Genomic DNA, 21,144 nt, shown 5'->3' with positions numbered 1-21,144 from the left:
GGGGGGGGTGCTAGTTGTTTGTGTGATGGGTCCGTTATCGTTTAATGGATGTTCGTTGAAAGCAGGTTATCGTTAGCCGGAGCGTCTGTGCCACCAGGGTTTAAATGATGTGCGAGCGGGGGACAGAGCAGAAAGGGCAGCGTCGTCGAGTCGGAACGTGACAATGAAGAATGTATTGTAGCCACTAAGGAAACTGAGCAAAGGAAGCCTTTGTGAATGTGATGAAATCAGAGTTTGTTTGTTTTTTTCAAACGCCAACCACGTGCTGATACCTCAATCAAAACACGCAGGGAAACGTCGGCCATTTAAATGCGCTTCACGCGTTGATGTGCACGCCCACGATATTCCAGTCAGCAGTGTGTGAAGGTGAACAGGCGGAGAGGGAGGTGAGGGGGGAGGAGGGGAGGGGATGCAGCAGCTAAGCAGTAGGGATTGTGATAAATGGCTTAGCATGACTTTGACGATGAAGGAGAGGTTTTTCCTCTGCATGGAAAGGAGGGAGGGGAGACAGGGTTTCGAAAGGAAGGATAGGAAGGAGGGGAGAGAAACTTCTAGATGATGCTGTTGCCTTTGCACCGACCGGGGATGCGTCGGGCTTGGAAAGCGGCACGTTGAAACCCTGAGCACGTTTCTGGTGAGGTAAAAAAAAAAACTGTATCAAAGCCAAAGGCTCGCACTATTCTCTTCCCTCCTCTTGAAATTCTCCGGCGGTCTCTGTTCCCCAAGCTGTTGCAAAGAAAGACAGACAGAGAGAGAGGAGGAGGAGGAGGAGGAGGAGGAAGAAAAACACAACCATGCAGTCTGCTGTCTCTGCCCAGCTGCAGTGGTGGGAACAAAGAAAACAAAGTTTGACCGGGCAGCTCGTCGGAGACTAACGTTGCGTCTCTCACAGCCGGGTCGATCAGTCACTACACCGAACCTCCACACGCTCAGCTGCTCAGCACTTTATTACTGATGTCACCACAGCCATCAGCGCTAAATCCGTCTTTTCCCCTCCGCCTGGCTGTTGCACATTTTTAATACGAAACACTTCAGAGATTTAAAGAAAAAAAAACAGAAGCTAAATCTGCATTTCATTGCATCACAATAGAGAGGCGGTGCCGTCAAACCTTTATTCTTAGCTTCTTAGCTGTTTACTTGAATATTTTCCAGATCTGAAGCTTTTTTTTTTCCCCCATCAATTGGTTTTGTAATGTGACATGTTATCATATTCATAACAGTTGTTTTATTAATTTTGTTTTCCCACATCTTTAAAATGGTACAGTTTCTTTGAAAATATTTTTTGATAATTTATTTACTAATTTTCTATATATTTTTTTGGGGTCAAATTTTCACTTACATTTGTACAAGAGACAGAAACGGAGGCAGGATTGTGTATATAAATTTGTTTAGTACAGATGTTGACCTTTTTTTTTATTTTTTATTTTTTTTTATTTATTTTTTTTTTACATCCTGATTATTTTTCTTCCCCCAGAACTTTATCATGAAAATATGCAAACTGAGACAAAATAAAGATGTACAGAATAAAGTACTGAATGTGTATTGTACCTCTTACAGTATTTGTTGAGGAAGACTGGTAAATGTACAACTTTAGGGTTGGATTTTAAGAAGTGAATGTTTACAGGGGAGGGGTGCAGGAAAAGAGAGCCAGTCTGTCTCCCGTTTGAAACCGAACCAAAAATATCCCCAGAGTTAAGGTTTAGTTTTAGCCACACAGTCCATGTTCTCCTTTTTTATTGTACTAATTGCACATGAGGTAACCACTCCATAGCGTCCAGTGTTTTTTGTTTTCTCTCCAGCTGCTGCTTCAGTGCTTGGATCCTTTAGGATTTGTTCAAACATTCCTGATTTAAAACGTACTTTTCTTCAAACCCTCTTTCCTCAAGTCAGCCAGGATGTTTTGTTGCCGACGGCCAATATTCCCACGCCGTCTTCGCTCGCACAGACACTCCTCTCCCCCCCTCTCACCTTCTGCAGTGCGCTCCAATGCCATAACTTAAAAAAAAAAAAAAAAAAAAAAAAATTACCTCTGAGTACAAACAACCTGCGCGTCTCTTCTACAAGAGGGAGTTCAGACGGGTGGAGGGAGTGGATGTGCTCCGGGTCTAAACGCCAGCCCTGGTTTAGAAGGCCTGCTCCTCTTGAATAACCCTAAAAAACCAACTTCCACATCCAAAAATGACAAAAAAAAGAGGCGAAAAGCTGGACTGAACTGACCTCTCTAGGTGCAGGCTACTCTACAAGCAGGGTTGAAAACGACTGAAGGTTGTATCCTGATGTCCTTTTGCTTATATCGGCGTGCGCGGTTGATTTTGCACTTTGGAATATTTCATTGTCATAAAAGTTTATTTTCTATGTAAACTTTAACATTTAAAAGTAAAATAGATGTAATTAAGAGTTCAGATGATTCTATATATCTATATATATATATATATATATATATATATATATATATATATATATATATATATATATATAGTGCTTTGTTTCCTGCCTGTATTTTATTATTTTTTTCTTCCTCTTTTGTATCTGATCTGTACACCCTGTAGATGTCTAATGATCCTTTCACTACTGAAATGCAATGACCTGTTTTCTGTGCTGCCCCTCAGGAACGGGGGAGTTACTACTGCGGTTTCTTATTGTATCGATTCTTTTTTTAAGTTTATAATAAAACCAGATTGGCAAAAAGAAAGAAAGAAAAGAAGCATGGGAAATAATGCATCTCTGTTGTCCTGGTTGTTTCTGAAGCCAATTAGAGTCCGCCTTTTTTACTGTGTTGATTAGATTGTTAAAGCTGGCCGTGTCGCAGAGCAAAGGTGATTTAGAGAAAAAGAAAAATCCTGCTTAAAAAAAAAAAAAAAGGCAGCAGAGAGCAGCGTGTCCTCTCATTGGAGTCAACAAATTCAGAGGCTGTTTGATCAATAATTCAAAACGAAGTTGGGATTCTTGGATGGAGAGCAGCCAGATTGCTGCTTGCCGCCCACCTCAGCTGGACTCGTCCCAGCTGAGATTACTTTACGTTTCATCAGCCAGCGCTCCGTCCGTCTCGTGTCGATCGCCTGGCTTTGCCCGCCGGGCTGTGCAACATTAAAGGCCGGAGCTCACAGCTTCTGAAGTGGGGGGGCTCTGGGGAAAAGTTATGGACGGCTAACATCGTGTCTTACCTGGTTAGTAGGTGGCCTTTTTGAACGACCTGAAGTAAAAAGTTTCATTCTGAGCGAACTGGCGAGTTCGGAGCTAGTCGGAGAGGAGGCAAAACCAAAATGGATCTTCTTAAAACCGTCTTAAAACAGCTGCAAAGTTGTAGTTATATGCAGATGTTATTTTATCGCCATCATTTCTTTACATACAAATTGTCACAGCGGCAGCTAGCTATGGCAGGAATATCATATTGACTGGAATAACCATATAAAGTGACATAAATTGTAGTCTAAAAGTGATAGATGGGAAACATGTTTCCTGTGTGATGGAACATTATCAGCTCATCCATGTGAGCCCGTATGGTCGCTGTAAATGCGTCAGCGCAGCGTTTACCTGAATCAGCATCAAATTTCAGTAATTTGGAGTCATTTTTTTAATCCAACGCTGTTGTCTGAAAAGTCTTGTATGGCTCTGTGTCGTCGGTTTCACGTTTTCACTCTCGGTCCGTCAGGAAAGACGACTAAATTCCTGTCAGGAGCGATGCAGGCTGCACAGGAAGTGCTGCGGCTAGCTGCTGTTGCTAACAAAACGTCAAGGTTTATGAAGTCACATTCGCATGAACCGCAATGATTGTTTTTTTTTTAGATTAAAAACTGCTTGGACATTCAGAAATAAGACTATTTCCCCAAAGAGCTCTCTAACCTCACTTCAAAAGGTTTGAACTGTCCCTTTAAATGTCCTTGGTCTACTTGATCGTGTCAGCGTCTTCAAACGCATCCCTGTTCAGCCTTTGTCCTCCTGCATCCTCATGACCGTCTGATCCTTTTGTCTCGCTCCGTCCACACACACACCCCTATGCTGTTACGTAACCCAGCTTCACTGGGATCATTACGTAACATCCCCTACTCCTCTGGAATACTGATGAGCAGCGGTACTGAAGCAGTGATGTGTGTGTGTGTGTTCTCAGGGTGGTTTCTTTGTCTCCGACCGGCAGCTGCAGCAGCCGCTCGGTGACGCGAGCGAAGTCAGAGCCGCAGCCCGTCTGTCGATAAAACACTTTTATTTCAGATGCATTTTTACAAGACACGGTTAGATATCACTACAGCTGCATGTATCAGGTACATGATTACAAAAAAAACGTCGATATAAAAAGGAGAGAACAAAGGTTCAAACGCCTCAGACAAAGGATGCAAAGTTTCTTTTTTCTCTCCCCGTAGGACAACAAACAGTAAAAAGTGTCATCGATGCGAAGCACTTTAAACCAGCAGCAACATGCTTAGCTTTAATAATGAGCCTCGTCTACTGATTAAATATTTCATTCAGGAAAGCTGATGCATCTGGTTCTATTTCGTCATCTTTTTTTATTTCTTAAATCATCTGCAGTAAGTGCTACATTGAAAATCTTTTAACACGAAACGAACAAAATTCAGTTTTTAACAGTCGTTGCCTAAACGCGGCTTAAAAAAACTCATATTTTTTCTTTTACAACCAAAAACACAAACATTTCGGATCTGCGACTTTTGTTAAACGTCACTTAATTTCGTCTATTTTAAGCCCATTTTTTTAAGGTGCTTCGCATCAGATTAAATAAAAACAAATAAGAGTCTGCTACATACCCTCTGTGATCCTTTTCAAGTTAGAATTAGAATTTACTCCCTTCCCCAAAAAAAGGCGCCCTTTGTTTTAATCTCATGCCAAATATTTGTTTTCGGATTAAAACAAATTAAAAGTTCACTCATTTAGCTACACTGTCGTCTGAACAGGAGGATGCAGCCAGATGTCAGCTCCTGAATGTCAAACGCAAAAAAAAAAATAACAATCCTTAAAAATGTCTGTTACACTACACCATCAGGAAACTCAAATATTGTCCAAAGAAATAAAAAAAACACACAAAAGCACCAACTGATCCAGTGTGTGTGGATACAGATCAACCTGCAGCTGGATGCTTTCTTCTTGTCTTATTTGTTTTAAGCTGTTCGCCGTCGTTTTGAGGGACAGATGGTGCTGTTGTGCTGATCCTAAAAACAAAAGGCATCATAGCAGACGCGCTCTGCCTTCGTTTGGCGGGACGGCAGCGGCCCGCCGTCAGCCCAGACAGCGATGGTTTCACAGACGTTAAGTACACTTGGTGCGAAAAAGGATGAAAAAGGTATATTAAAAAAAATTTAAAAAAACACGACATCACTGGGTTTCATGCATTAGGATCCCTAAAGAAACACAGAGGGATCTGAACTGGAAGCACGGATGACTTTTGGGACATTTCGATTCAGTACATCGGAGCAAGTTCACACACGACATGATTACTGAACTCAAACGAGCATCGGTTACATAAGAGTATTATTGCCACGTTTTTCCTTTTTTTTTTGAGAATACAGTGGGTTTTTTTAAACGAGCACGAGAAACTGCGCACGCCTGCCAAAGACGCGGAAAAAACGTTAAAAAAAAAATAATCTCCTAACAGTCTGCGTTCGGTACATCAGACGGATTCGGCCACTTTGGCAAAAAAACGAACTCGGTTCATCGCCTCGGACTCGCATCGAGCTAAGGTGCCTTCTGTGCACCACTTAACCAATCAGGCTAGGAAGTGTCACTTAAGATTAACACAAATGTGCTTTGCCTGTTTATTCGGTTTTCCCCCGTTCTCGACACGTAAAAGGAGAAACAAAATAGAAACGAGTAACTATATATATATATAGATCTGCATTAAAAACATCCAAAAGCACAGTTTACCCCATTAAATTCCCTGCTCAGTTATTGGTTTCATAACATAAGAATCGTCTGACATTTTGTTATTATACGCCACAATCAACAGATGTGTTATTACCTTCAGAATAAATACAGCACTCATTGACTATTTGGCAAATATTAAGATATTGTCGGGTTAATAAAAGACAGTCAGAGTCTCGGGTTAAAGACTGGATATTTACAAGAAGTACGCAGGCTTTTGGCCTGGCAACATTTTTTCTTTTCTTTTTTTTTAAGAAAAAACAAATAAAACTCAGTCCTGTGTCTCTACACTGTAACAGACAGTGACTCTAGCGCCCTCTACTTGCAGTGTGCAGTGAAATAAACTCTCCAAATCGACATATCCCTCCTCAGGTGAGGGCCCTGGACGTCATCAGACTTCCACTCTTAATGCTAACCTTTAGTAAAAAATATTACCCCCCCCCCACCTCCGTTTTAAAGCTGCACATTTAAAAATAAGAAAAATCTTTGATTATGTGAGGCTTTGAAAGCTGATCAAAGGTCTATAATTAAATTTTAAAAAAAGCCACAGTAGCTTTAACTACAGATCATGCTTGTTTTTTTTTTCCACCCCCTCTATAGAAGCTACTGCACGCCCCCCTGTGCTACCAGTCGTTACACGTCGTGTGTTTTTTAAGAAAAAAAGTGCAAAAAACGAGGCTGATTAACACACAACACCACGAACTGGGAGTAAGACTGTCAATATGCGCTGCTGTTTTAAACTGGGCTTGTGTGTGGGTTAGGACAGGGAAAAACCATGACTGACCCATACCACTAAAGCCCCCCTCTGTGCTTTACCCCCTAGTAGTACCAACATGAATCCTGCTCTTCTATTTAGCCTCAGTCAGACTTTAGTGCAACACAAGAAAAAAGAGACATATGTTAAGTGTGCATCGGTACAAACACACAACTCCTAATTGACCCTACTCAGGATTTGGTCCTCTAAGAAGCTCTGTGTGGCGCTAAAATGACGTAAAAAGCTCCCCTGCTCTTTGTTTTTTGAGATAAACCCTATTATTTTCCATGTGCCTTCGAGCATGGGAGTACCCCAGAACAGTCCGCCTCCCCCTCTGAGTGCAGGAGCCAGGCGCTCTCCACAGGCCCACCTGTGACCACCGCTCCCATCGCGCCCCACTGCCTGCCAGCGTGTATCCCAAACTCCGGCGACCGGAGCCTGACACAGTGACGGGAGGTCAGTGAAGACAACAGTGCAAAATTTAACGTTCCCTCTGTGTTTGTGTCTGTGTTGGATGTCTGTGGGGAAGGGAGTTCTGCTTCGGTCTCATTGATGCTTCATGGATTTGTTTTGTTTTTGTTTTTTTGTTGTTGTTGGGTTCCCCCCCCACTTTTTTACAGCGGGCCGTACTTCGCCTCGTAGCGGGCCAAGATATTCTTGCAGCGCCCGCAGTCCTTTCGCAGCTCAGCGACCTGCTGCCTGAGCGCGGCGTTTTCCCGCTCCAGGAAGGAGGCGCGCACCGTGATCTGGTTCTCCTTCAGCCGCCGCGCATCGCGGGAACGCTTCGCCGCCAGGTTGTTCTTCTTCCTCCTGGACCAGTACTTCTCATCCTAGAGCGTGAAAATGAAAAGTCAAAGATGAGGTCAAGCAGGATTCAACTCAACCGATATAAAAAATAAAAAAAATGAAAGGATTTCAAACAACTTGTGTTTCACTTCGAAGTAACGGCTAATACAGAAAGTCTGCAGTTTCATTTGTTGCTCATTTTTAGTGGAACTACCTTCTGTTCATCGGGAACAAACACTTTCTTGGCCTTCTTGATCATCGGCTGCGGCTTCAGCTCCTCGTCGGAGAACTTGTGCTTGCGCGGGTTGAACAGTTCACCGCCGGGAACGCTGGACAGGACCAGATCAGTCGGATCCGGCTGGAAGTTTATGTCCACCTCAATGGCGTCCGGATCGATCGGGGAGGGCGTGTTGCGTTCTGCGGCGCCGCCGTCTACGGGCACAAAAAATAAAAAGAACAGTTATCACACGTGTCTGTTATAAGCCTATTCTTAATGTTCAGCTTTGTTTGAATATTTTCTCTATGTCACTGATGCAGAAATACCATCTGAACACGTTAGTTGAAGAAAAAACAACAGATTTCTCGCTTGTAAGAATACACCGCACGTTTGTTTTTATTAATCGCACAAAACTCCAATCTACACAAAGCTCCTGCCAACAATTTGTTACATTTTTTAGGTGTGAAAACTGCGCAAAAACATCTTGAGGTCAGTTATTTTTTTCTCCTCAGGAGGGTTGTGAATCTAACAGCTAATGTTAAATTTAGGTTGTTCACAGTTTACCCTTTTCCTTTTCTGAGGCAGCAAGAATCTAAAGTTTATTTTAATAAAACGACTCATTTTAGCTTCTAGTTTAGGTGAGAACCTGGAGATTCAGAGGTGCAAAGGGAGTTCATGCGTCAACAGGCAACAAAAATAACATTCGAGCGTTAAACCTACAGCCAGCTGTTTCCTATATTTAGCTTTTTGACGCAGAAGTTGGCGAGTTTCTTTCTTCTTTTGTCGAATCCAAACTACACCTGTTATTGTTACACGAATCTGTGCCGCTTACCCTTTTTCTTCACTTCCACTTCTGCGGTCGCCTCCTCTGGCAAGGATTCCTCCTCATGTCCCTCCTCTTGCTCTTCCTCCTGTCCCCCCTGCTCGTCGTCCTCTTCTAGTTTAGCGGGTTGTAAGGTCGTGACCGTCGCCGCTTCCTCCGGGTTGGAGGCGACCACGGAGGGAGATGGAGGAGAAGGAGAAGGGGCAGGATTTGGGGTGGAGACAGAAACTTCGGCTGCAGGAGCAGCGTCTAGAGGAGGAGGAGGAGGAGTGGAAGTGGCTGCAGCAGCTAATTCAGGAAGTTTGGGAGCGGATTTGCCTTTGCCGCCCACTGAAGTCAGAGTCCTCTGCAGCTCCTCCTCCTCCAGGCTCACGGGGATGCCGTTCTCCAGGAGGAACTCGTCCAGGTCCATGTACTCCAAGTGGAAGGTCTCCCCATCGTATGGAATGGTCTTCTCCCATATGGCAGGGGTCAGGGAGGCTGATACGCCTCCACTGCCGCCACTACCGCCCCCTGTTCCTCCGCCTCCTCCTCTTGCACCTCCACCAGCACTGGACGCCACCGCCCCACCTCCCTCGCCATCCTCGGAGGAGCTCTGCTTTTCTTTCTCTAGATCTGTGTAAAAGACAATAAGGAAAAAATTTTAAAAATGAAATAAAACAGTTTTTTGTGAGCTGTTCTGCTCACACGTGACCTAAAACAAAGAAACTTCACGTACGGATGGAAGGGGGAGCTGGGATCATATACGACCAAAACCTGTATAAATAAAATAATGTTGTAACCTATCAACGATGTTGTAAAGAATAATATTAATAATAATGCAGAATGGAGGTGTCACAGAAGTCAGATTGGAGTCTCACTTGTTCCACACATGCACAGATGCAACCCTAAACAAAATAAAACCCTGCAAGATGCAGCCTGGGAACCAAAAAACACCAAACCCACGACCTGGGTGAAACGCCGAACATCGCCTCTGTCTTCAGGTGTCTTCACAGTCCGCTTTCACAGCCTTGAGACCAGCCCAGACAAGTGGGAACTTTTTGTTCTTTTCTGCTTCCTCGCAGCCTTGAGATGAAAACTGGCTGCGCGCAACACATGGCTCAAAAACCGCACTGTCACCACAAAACCCGGCCATCATTTTATACAATTAAAACACACTTAATCACCCCTGGCGAGAGATTAGGCGACGTTTGGGTAGTTTAAACCTCCTTCAAACTTAGAGTTTATTCAGGTGAGAAACAAACAACAACAACAACAACAACAACAACAAAAACCCTGAGCATCACGTAAATAAAGCTCACCGTCGTCGCCTTCCTCCAGGATGTTAGGAGGTGGGATATCCATGATCTTCTTCAAAACAAAAGGGAAGGACTTCTGTGGAGCCGCCGGAGCGGCGTTAAGCGCCACTGCCGCTTTGCCAGGCATTGTTCCTCGCTAAGCTCCGAGGAGGGGACCGGGACGACACCGGAACCGATATTAGAAGGTGACACCGGGAACTCGAACTTTCCCTGCGACTCCTGCTGGTGTCGGAGTTTATGTGTCAATAATAACGGTTCANGGGGGGGGGGGGAATAAAACAACTTGTTCTCTGTGCCCACCGAGCGTTCTCATTGGATATTCATGAGGCGCGTGTCGCGCCCGTTTTCAGAATACTGGAGGTTGATTGGTTGTAGCTGTCGCATGCCGCGCCCGTCGACCAAATAGTGGAAGCTGATTGGTTATCACGGCTATGAATATGAATATATGCATCACAGCGGCGTTTTCTACTCTAGTAGTTCGTCTGTTTCTCATTTTTTAGCCACAAAACACATAAGAATAGTTAGTTTGAATATGAGTACGAGCTGCAGTACTAGTATACCTTTAGCCTAAATGCACGGAAAGATATTTTAAGTGTGAAGTTTTTACCACAGGGGCTAAAAATGAAAAGAGACGGAGACGAAAAAGTAATTCTTAGAGTCCCGCTGCTCGCGTTTGACTAGAAACCGAGCTGCCGCCCAAACACAGGAAGTCTGCCCCTCAAATGACTCCTTGTCACTTGCAAGAACAAGACACTCGTGGCCAAACACGTGCGTTCCGCCCACGTCCGGTCTCGTGAAAGTACAATCTGTCGCTGGGGGCGGAGCTCCGGCTCCCACCGCACGTGCAAGTCAATGAGAGCAGAAGAGCTCGCGCCCACAAAAAAAACAAACTAAAAACTAAAACAGGAACATGGGGGGATATGGTAAGGTGTTTTTATTTTTTTTTTCTTCATTTTTTTTTTATAAAATAGCCTTCTTTCTGAGCACACTTGTTGTGTTTAATAAAAATTAAAATAATAATTAACATTAAGGTTTTAGATCGACTCCCAGTACCACAAAAACAGAAATTTCACATTTCTATGTTGCATAGCTTGCTGGCTATTCCCTAGGACAGTGGATACCTCTCACCTACACTCACTTTTACAATATTCAATTTAAGAATATCTGTTAGCTTTTCAAATAATGGTAATATTAGCAAAGAGAGGATGCCAGTGAAATTCCTACAGTAAGATCAGGAATACTAAAAGAGAACTGAAGACAGTTTTTAATGTTTGCATCACTAAATAAATGTTTTGATGGGATATTTGCACTCACATTAGTGGCCTCACTTGTATAATGCAGTATTACACAGTATTACACATAATATTAAAACATAACCTTGTCTGCACACGCATCACAGCAATTGTATGTGTTTTTCTTTAAATATGTACAGAAATGCTTTCTGCAAACACGTCACGCTACATTAATATTGTAGGCCAACTGTTCGGGTATTTCTTTACAGGGGGAAAAAAACATTAAGCAAGAAAATAAAATCAAATTTAGTATTTTTAGTCAAAATGGCTGCCATATTCGCGCACATCGTGTGACAGGTGAGGTGATAAAATGTGCAACACGAACGCAAACGTCTTGATTTTGCCACCACAAAATTAAAACAATTCTGACTTAACAAAAACTTGTTTACAAGACCAAACATTTAGCATGTTTGTGGATATGGAGTGTTTCAAAAAGCACTTTGGCCGACTTTGCCAGTCTGTCTCTGTGAGGCTGAAGTAACTTAGAAGAAAAACAAAGAACAGGTTTAGGCTCACATTGGTGCTGCTGTTGCATCGGGACATGATGTGTGGAGGATTTTTTATAATATTCTGACTAGTTATCACCTGCCGTCATAAAAGGTTTGACAACTTGTTTGTCTGTTAGCAAAATATTTAATGAACCACAGGGCATATTTTATTAAAACTGTTATGATAGGGTTTTGATTTTGTAGTTTGATTGTATTTGTTTTTCTTAAAACCTTTTCTTGTGTTCAGTGTGATCTCTGTTAATCTGTAATCCTTGCTTTCAGTTAACCACCCACCCCTGTTCATCCACTTGTTAAATTCACCTGCTGGAGAACCCAGTCATCACCACACCCTAATTAAAAAAAGAGCTCTTCTCGACTTCCTTGTTAAGTTGACGTAGTCTGCAGGCCGTAGTAAAATCATGTCAGACTGGGAGGCAGATATGCATTATTACAGTTTACTACTGCCAAATAATAATAAGTAGTTTTTTTGTCAGCTCATAAATGCCCATCCAGGTATGACAAACTCTCAGAAAGTAACACTGAACATACCTCTGCAAGGAGTCGACCTGGTTTAAGATGGTTGCCACAGCCAATCAACTTAAATGCAAACGTGGTTATAACTTGATCAGTTTTACCGATTTTGAGCTAAAATCTGGTGGGCTAGTAGCCGAGGGTCATCCCCAACACATACTTTGTTTAAAAGAAGCTGGAGTTAGTTCAAGAAATGCGAGTAATCCTGGTCCTGGAGAGCCACTATCCTGCATGTTTTACTCGTCTCCCTGCTCCAACACACCTGATTCAGAGGTTAAATTACCTCTTCATGTTCTGCAGAAGCCTGTTAATCACCCATTGATTCACATCAGGTGTGTTGGAGCAGAGAAACAAGTAAAACATGCAGGATGGTGGCCCTCCAGGACCAGGGTTAAACACCCCTGCGCTAGTTGTTTGTGTGAGATTTAATTTTTTATGGCAATTTATAATCCGTGACAGATAAATCAAATTTATAGTTATCTATATTACACTGACCTGGTACAAACTGCTTTACAGTAATCTGCAGACTTTATAGCTATTTCTCATGTAATTCAGCAGACTTTTTCTGTTTATTCTGATTGGTAGACTCCTTAAACTGAATGGTCTTTATTGTCAAAATACACTTTTATTTTTATGAATCTTAATAGTGAATGAATTTAAGACAGTTTTTTTAGGGGTTGGAGCTCTATTTGGGTAAATAGTTGTTTGCTCATCTGTACTCATATTCTAAAGAAGACGTTTTTTTTTAAAAAAAAGCTTACAGTAATTTTAAAGCAAACCATGTGCACAGAGACACCTAATGAAACTTTGCCTGAAGACTGTTTCAGGTTGGTTACATCAGCTGCAGGCTGTCATGTGGCGACATTATGGTGAAACACCTGCTGATATTCAGCAGCTGCAGCCTTTTATCACCTGTCCATGAAACTTTCTGCTCGAGCCACACCTGATGATCCTCTTACACTCATCCAGTTATGACTATAACTGACTGAATGACATAACTGTCCCAGCAACGTGATAATTAGACCTCCCAGTAGAGTCACATGGAGATGGACGACTGTCAAAAAGTGAATTTTTTAAAAACATATTTGTTTTAACAATTGGATTTACACTATCAAGCAACTTATTTTATTTGGTATACTATTGCAAATAAATGTGGTTTAAACTGTAATGAATTTAGAATAATGTACAAGCAAATATTTAAAAATACAATTTTTATGTTTCTACTCATATTTCAAATCTGTTTGATACAAATTTTCAATGTTTAATAACAAGTGCTGCATGCAAAGTTTAAAGAATAGCTTTCTGTTTGGATAAGTGCAATGAAATAGGAAAAATAAAGCTCACCTATGTCATCAAAAGCAGGGAAGGAGTAGTCAGCTAAGGCCTTCAGGAGGTCAGGGACGTCGCTCCTTTCCCCAAAGAAGATCTGGTTTGCTGTTGACATGATGAACAACTTGTACAAAAGCAAAAAAACACCCACTTCTATCTAAAACACGAGTCCAACAGTGAAGCAAAGCCTCAAAATGCGAGAGAAAGTCCCTGTACGATTTCAGCAGACGACTTCTGTGACTTCTCTCTAACTTATGGACATCACGGGCCGCCTGCATGTGTCTATAAACACGGTCTCGATAAGCGGCACAAGCCACGCCCCGTCGCTTGTTGACTCGATCCGATTTTGGCGCGAGCCCGTCTATCAAAAGGCAGCGCCTATCAGCGAACGGGAGGAGGGCGGGCCCTGGCAACGACAACAACAAGACCTTTTAGACAGTTTCTGCACAGCAGTCTCACCTGCACGTGCAAGGCAAGGCGGTTTCAACCCTCCTCAGGCAACACCGACACCTAGTGTTGGATTTATAAACTACAAACAAGGAGGAAATTTACAAAGCAAAGGAGAGAGGGGCGAGGAGTGATGGTAAACCCCGCCCCCGACTCTTCTGATTGGACAGAGCCTCTTCTCTCTCTTCCGTGTTTTTAGCCCCTAATGCTAATGCTAGAATGCTAGCTAGTTTATTGTCCGAGTCTTGAAGAAAACGAGCAAAAATAAGAAAAAATAAAACTGACATTTAAATAACTTTTTATGTTTTGCTAAACCGCCAATAAATTTTTTTTCAAGCTTTGTTTTCAGTGTGTTAAACAGTCTTTTAAACTTAGACACTGAAGATTGTTATTTAACTCAGGGGTTTCCAAAGTTAGGGTCTAGACCCAACTGTGGGTCATGAAACACCAAGTGAGGGATCCTGAAAACTTTTCTTGTAATTAAATAAAATTTAAAGGTGCAAATAGCACAGCTTTGTGATAATAGTTATAAAATATAGACAACTAGAGTTATAAATGTATGAAAACAGTTTTAGCTGCTTGTTATGTCATTATAACTTTGTTTAATTGACTTATTAGCAATTCTAACCTGCCGTAGTCTGATTGACTAATGTAAAGCATATATAAATGCAACTTTTAGTCTATGGTTCTTTTGAAAAATGTGTTTTATTCATGTTTTATGCAGCGTAGTGGTAACACTAAAAAATTTAGAGGAACCACCTTTAGCTCCAGCTGTCTTGAAGATATAAAACATATAAAAGTCAGTAAAATGATTAGTAACAACTGATGAGCATGCGTGGACTCGTATTTATGAATAAGTGGTATGTTAACCTAGTGCCAGATCTTATTACTTTGATTAGTTTTTAGTTGCAGTAAATATAAACTTCCATTAGGTTCTGTGCCATTTTAAGCTGCAGCCCATCTTATCCAGGACAACCATGCAAATTTTTGATTTTAAGTCTATTTTTCTTAGTTAAATAAAGGACAAACATTTGATAAAAATAAAGCTGTAGTTCTTGAAGTCGTCCAGAAGATGGTGCTGTGTGTATTTACTTTGAGAACACTTTGTTCTGTAATGTGAGGCTTTTGAAAATATTGAATTTATATTTATTGCTTATTTTACTTACTTAAAGACATGGACCAAGCAAAAGAGAGTGAGTTTTGATTTTGTTTTCTTTGGGAGTTTGGGGCTGATGATCATAACCTAAGTTATTAAAGCCTTAAAAGTCTTCTTAACCAGTGTTGTGGCTACACATTACACATTACCTTTTTGTCGCTTTTTTCAGAGCGACAGAAATGGACTTCCATACAGGAGAAAATGCACGTGAAAAAAGACATCCCTTTGAGACTTTTATTGTGGTAACACAAACTTTCAGGTTGAGATGTGAAAGGACACGAGGTAGAAAACTATCTGTTAATTACACTGGTCCCGATTTCCAAACGAGTCCGTTCTGCTAACAACAAACTAAACTTGGCTGCTGATAAAGACGAACCTCTTCCCACGAACAGCGATCCGTCTTTAAAACACCACTGAGCGTTTGTTGGGTAACACGGACACCAAAACGAGACCCTTTAGCAAAAGTTGATTATATCCTTTTAACATAAAACGATCATAAAAAGGTACCGTGTGCAGTTGCAGCACAACTATACGTTTCAAATATGACAAACGTACAAGTACGACACATTTTGAAACTTTACGCCACCCGAACCTGCCTCCCCACCGACAAGCCCCTCGTCTATTTCTTGCTCCTCTATACAAATCTTCATTGCTTTATCATTTTATTTAAGCCTTTTATATCATTCTCTTTTCTTTACTTGCTTCCTGAATCGCCCCTCAGGGATGAATCAGGTTTTCTGAATCTTAAGCTCTTGAAACTAGAGACTTCGAACTTGATCCACACACTGAAATACAAACAAACCATCAGTATGTTTATGAAAACTGAATCTGAAATATTAGTGTCATTTTCTAACTTGGATTTCTTTCATTAACTCTATAATTATTTACATACTTTTACTACTGGATGTGTAAAAATTGTCCTCTATTCAAATAAGTAAAAAAAAAAAAACTAAAATATATTTCTATACATTCCATTTGTGTTTTCCACAACATTGTTACATTCTTTGGATGGAAATGTTTTGAACACTAAAACCTTTACAACATTTATTATTTGGCTGTGAAAACACATCTACCTTTACAGTTTTTATTTATTATGAAATGAAACCTGGAGTTACTAACAGGACATTCGGCAGGCGTCATGTAGTGTAATTTGATAAATGTTCTTTTTAAGAATCACATATGAATTACAACAATAGGGAAGAACTAATCACAACACAAGAGAAAAGCAGAAATATGTACACAAATATATATTTTTTAAAACTGCAGTTATTGCAATTAGTGAGGACATAAATCACGAGACGCTGATGATGAACTGTCAGGACGTTCGGGTTTTTAGAGAAAGCTCTGATAGTTTGATTAAAAGAAAGAAAAAGTCAAGCTGTTAAAAGCAGGCTTCTCCAACTGTATGTTTTTTAGAGTTAAATTATTTTCCAGCCCGTGTGGATCCTCATGTGTCTGTTTAAGCGGGCCTTCTGGTTAAACGCTTCTCCGCACACGGCACAGGCCAGCTTCTCTCCCGTGTGGCTTCGCACGTGCGTGTTCAGATTCGTCTTCCGGCTAAACCTTTGGCCGCACACCTCGCAGGCAAACGGCTTCTCTCCCGTGTGGGTCCTTTTGTGCGCGACCAAAGTCGGCTTCTGGTTGAATCGTTGCCCGCACACGTCGCAGCCGAACGGCTTCTCTCCCGTGTGGATCCTCATGTGCGTGTTGAGGTTGGTCTTTCGACTGAACATCTGTCCGCACACGTCGCAGTGAAACGGCTTTTGCCCCGTGTGGATCCTCCTGTGCGTGATCAGAGACCCCTGCTGGGTGAACGTTTGGCCGCAGACTTCGCACACGAACGGCTCGTCCCCCGTGTGGATTCTCCTGTGGGTCTCTAAAGTCTTCTTACAGATAAACCTTTGGCCACAAACATCGCAACCGAACGGTTTCTGTCCCGTGTGGATCCTCATGTGCTTGTTTAGGTGCGTCCTCCGGCTTAAGCCCCGCCCGCACACGACACACTCGAATGGTTTCTGCCCCGTGTGGATCCTCATGTGTGTGATTAGGGTTGACTTTTGGGTAAACCGTTGTCCGCAAAAATCACAACCAAACGGTTTCTCCCCCGTGTGGATTCTAGCATGTATGTCTAAAGTTGTCTTGCGGGTAAATCTTTGTCGGCAAACGCCACAAACAAACGGTTTTTCTCCTACGTGGGTTTCCACGTGGGTTTTCAGATCGGTTTTCCTGCTAAATGTTTTCTCGCAGTTATTGCAGCTAAACACTTTGTGGACTTTCCCCTGCGAGTCAACGTTATGTTTCACTCGAAAACATTTCTTCTGAACAAAACGACCCGAAGACAGCAGCCCTGTTTGACTCGTTTCACGTCCTGGAAGAGTCCAGCTGTTAAACTGTTTGTCACCCTCGGAGGAGCTGAACGATGCGTCGCCGGCGTTCACACCTGACTCGGGTGTCCTGCTGGCCTTCCAGTCGTCATCGCTGCCTTTAGCTTTCGCTCCAGAGTCTGTAACGTGCATCAGCCAATAATCCGGATTGTTCACGTCGTCGTCCTCTTCGTCATCATCATCACTGACTTCAGTTTCTACAGAGTTGGAGTCGTCTTCCGAGGTCTTCAGATTTGGGTTTCTGCTAGTTTCGGCCTCTCCACAGTCCTCTCCGCCGGTCGCGGCTTTTATCCGGTCAGCCGAGCTGCAGGACGCAAAATCTTCCTCTTTCATTTGGCGCTGATGAAGCTGTGAGAACGGAGATTTCTCTTCATCGTCCTCGCTCTTCAGTGGAGACGCACCGAGCGCAAACCTGGTGGCACCCGCCTCCTTCCTCCCACTGAGCTGCTCTCCCTGCAAACTGGACCAGAGTTCCTCCTCCTCCTTTATGAGGAGCGGGTCCACACCGGGCCGCCATTCATCAGAAGCATCTTTATTCTCTCCCTCCAGGCTGGTCCAGAGTCCCTCCTCCTCCTCCTTAATGTGGACCGGGTCCACACCGGGCCTCCATTCTTCAGGAGTCTCTTCTTTAATCGGCAGCATCTGCTGAACATCTAGAGGGAACACAGGAACATTAGGAACTTTACATTCCGACTCACAGCTCATCCTGCTGAGTTCACAGCTCGACTGTCAACATATCTGAATCTGGATGTTAGAAAACTTCCTAAAACTAAACCCAAATAAGAGATATCCTTCTGGCTAAACCATCACTTATCCGATTTGGAACAAATTACACTTTTGATAAGTTTTCCAGGACATTCAGCTTTTCTTTAAAAAGAAAGAAAACAAATCAAATGAAATTATAGATCTTTTTAGTGACATTAGAGACAGCTGGTACAACTTCTTGAGACACTGTAAATAAATTAGGATCAATTTTAGGGTTTTAGTGCTCAACTTGTCTGATAAAATATGTTGATTAAACCACACAACAGCTGCTAAATAAATAAATAAGTCTCTAACTCAGGAAGGTTCAATAGTCAGCTTTTAAAAATTACAGCCCACAAAACTGCACTGTAGGCCATGCACATTATTTCTAAAAGTGATATTGTTATCACCTGAACATCTGCAGATTGACTAGTCAGAAAAGGAAATGCAGGATTTCTGTGCAACCAGGAAAGACCAGGAAGCTCACTGCTTGCCACATCACATGTGGCTGATGTGTAGCTTATGTGTTACATTTGGCTGCACAAGCGGAGCTCGGAGGGCAGGGACAAACCGCACTGATACATGTTCAGCGTCGACTGTGGGATACCGAAAATATATCTCAGAGTAAAACATTCTTCCAGCTGAAGTTTGAATGCAGCACGTTTCTGTCAGAAAAAAAAAAAAACAAACAAACCTGGCACTAGAGTTACCGAGGAGAAAGAGGAGGAGGGAAAAACCAAGCAGCGGTACGCGTTGTAAGAGCCGCAGAGTTTAGTTAAAGTTTGTTCGGAAGGATATCACCTGTACCTCAGACTGAGTTAAAGTTAAAGTTCAGCTCAGTGCCGAACTGTGAAAGCCTCCTGTAGTGAGTCGAATACACTGTGAAAAAAACAACTGCAGCTGAAACTCTGACTTTTCTACATGTTGGTTTGAGTCCCACTGCAAGGGTCCAACCACACAGCCGTAACTAGATTAGACTTAATGTCCAAGTCAAGAAAATGAATAACAACTTTTATTAGAAACAATTAGATGTAAGAGAATTCAATTAAGTTAAGCCAAGAGTAGTCCAGTACGTGTTACATACTTGTTACATGTTCAAATAAATGATTTTTTTTTTTGTCTTTAAGCAGACTGTTACTTAAGGACATAAAAATCCCTCAAACTGTCCAGGGGGGTATGTCCCAGAATTGAGACCTCAGATCCATATGGCTTATTTGTTTTTAATGCTAGTGCTTAACAACATCATGTTAACTACTGTTGTAATAACTATTTTCTCCTAGTAGTTTTTATCAAGCTAGGCTGCAGAATTAAAGAGTTCAGCCTTGTTGAACTTGTTTCTATAAGGGCAGAAACATCTGCTGTTTGAAGTTAGTTGTACCACACACAAAAAAAAACATATATTAGGGCAAAAACCTTAAATCTGACAGCTAAGTAGGTATTCTTCCATTCAAGCTGTTTCAAACGTTCAAATTAAGTGAAAACATTAAAGTAGGCATTGATACAATCTAAACCATTAAACGGAGGCTCTAAGTTGAAGAAGAAATTACATCTATTAGCTGCATTTAAGGCTGTAGCTAACCTGTAACTCGAAAAACGCTAATATACAAACCTAATCTGTCGTGTCGCGCTTTGGAGTTGTAAACACCAGCTGGCAGCTTCCCGTGTCGCACATTTTCATTTAAACGGGACAGCTTGTCTTCCTCTGCAGCCTTCAGTCGGTCCCTCGGCGTCATGGCTGCTCTTAGCTTTTGTCTATCGGCATTTTCCTCCACCAGCAGCGAGGAGCCGCCGCTCGACACCGCGCTGGCTTCGTGCTCCGGCTGCTTCACGTGAATGATAACAGCGGGCTTTCGTTTGAAAGCCATTTATTCGTCTATTTAGGAATTCACCGATACGTGCTTCGCAGATGTTAGCTGCACCATTAGCATCGGCCTGGCGGCGGCTAACGGCTGCAAAGGACTGTATTGATGCCGTTCGACCAATCAGCTGCGAGGAAAAAAAACGAGGAGCATACCATTAGGGTATAAACCAGGGGGGGGGGTGTTACAGTAGGACAGTAGCACAGTCTGTAACAGACACCTTTTTTTAATAATACTAATATTACCAATGATATATACCAATAATATATACCAATGACCTGATTGGTTGACTGACATCTCTGCATTCAGCTTCAGCCTTTAGCTTATACTTTAGCCACTGGAGCTGCTATTGTATCACAAACATCAGACATTAAAAAACAAACGGCAGATGAAGTTTTTCTGAAGCTTGTTTCGAAGAAGGGCTTATTACTCGAAGCTCTTCTACACACTCCTCTTTAGTGACATCTAGTGGGCAAAAAGGTTTATAACTCCACCTTGAAATGAAATGCTTCATCATGGTTGAGTTTAACATCATGAGACATTCCTGTCTGATACCAGGCTGTCGTTGTGCTGCTTTGAACGTGGACTTTTGTGGGTGAAAGAATAAAGTTATGGTTATTTGATGAATACATCATTTTAATAAATAAACTCGTTTAAACATGTGCCATGGCATGTTGCCTTTTTGCTTGTAAACATAATAGATAAGAACAAAAGTCTAATTTACAACACTATATCAGTTTGGAACAACACTGCAGGTTCCCTGCCTCCGTGACTGCATGCAAATAATCATTAATCATATTATATATATAAATATATACATACTTGAGTTAATATGCATCATTAATTCAGTGTCTGCTTCATTGTATAGTCTTTTTCTGTTTTTTCTTTTTGTTTCAAAGTTAATGTTTGTAGCTGTATGACTGGATTTTTATTGATGATTTTTAGCTGTTTTAATGTAAAACAATAGACTATTTTTCTTTGTTCATTAAAGTATGGTTGTTCTTAATTCTTTATAATATGCAGCAAGGAAAGGGTATATGAATGATTTGACATATTACATCTAAAACCAGGGTTAAGTTATGTATTTTTAAATAAATATTGATAGATTGGCCATTGGCTGGGATGAAGTTTGTCACCTGAGATCTGAAGTCTTGAATCAGGGACCCAA

At 41.9% G+C, this 21,144-nt stretch overlaps 2 protein-coding genes across 3 annotated transcripts; both read right to left on the bottom strand.

Moving 5' to 3' along the window:
• Nucleotides 1-4,184: 4,184 nt before the first annotated feature.
• Nucleotides 4,185-13,665, bottom strand: tefb (TEF transcription factor, PAR bZIP family member b). Of its 2 annotated transcripts, none has more exons than XM_017416763.2 (4): nt 13,402-13,665; nt 8,458-9,063; nt 7,623-7,840; nt 4,185-7,452 (listed from the first exon to the last, which is right to left on the bottom strand). In XM_017416763.2, the coding sequence occupies exons 1-4, from the start codon at nt 13,499-13,501 to the stop codon at nt 7,237-7,239; spliced, it is 1,140 nt and encodes a 379-aa protein (XP_017272252.1). In that variant the 5' UTR covers nt 13,502-13,665; the 3' UTR covers nt 4,185-7,236. The 2 variants fall into 2 exon arrangements, with proteins under 2 accessions (XP_017272252.1, XP_017272251.1); XM_017416762.3 differs by lacking the exon at nt 13,402-13,665 and adding an exon at nt 9,750-10,000.
• A 1,544-nt stretch (nt 13,666-15,209) lies between these two features.
• Nucleotides 15,210-20,087, bottom strand: LOC108236188 (zinc finger protein 2 homolog). The gene is made up of 2 exons (XM_017416681.3): nt 19,727-20,087; nt 15,210-18,026 (listed from the first exon to the last, which is right to left on the bottom strand). The coding sequence occupies exons 1-2, from the start codon at nt 19,980-19,982 to the stop codon at nt 16,408-16,410; spliced, it is 1,875 nt and encodes a 624-aa protein (XP_017272170.1). The 5' UTR covers nt 19,983-20,087; the 3' UTR covers nt 15,210-16,407.
• Nucleotides 20,088-21,144: the final 1,057 nt, after the last annotated feature.

The sequence above is a fragment of the Kryptolebias marmoratus genome, linkage group LG12 (genome assembly GCF_001649575.2).
Source record: "Kryptolebias marmoratus isolate JLee-2015 linkage group LG12, ASM164957v2, whole genome shotgun sequence".
In the NCBI taxonomy this organism is placed as follows: domain Eukaryota; kingdom Metazoa; phylum Chordata; class Actinopteri; order Cyprinodontiformes; family Rivulidae; genus Kryptolebias; species Kryptolebias marmoratus.
Note: the sequence above shows the minus strand (reverse complement) of the source record. Positions and strands in the feature narration are given on the sequence as shown.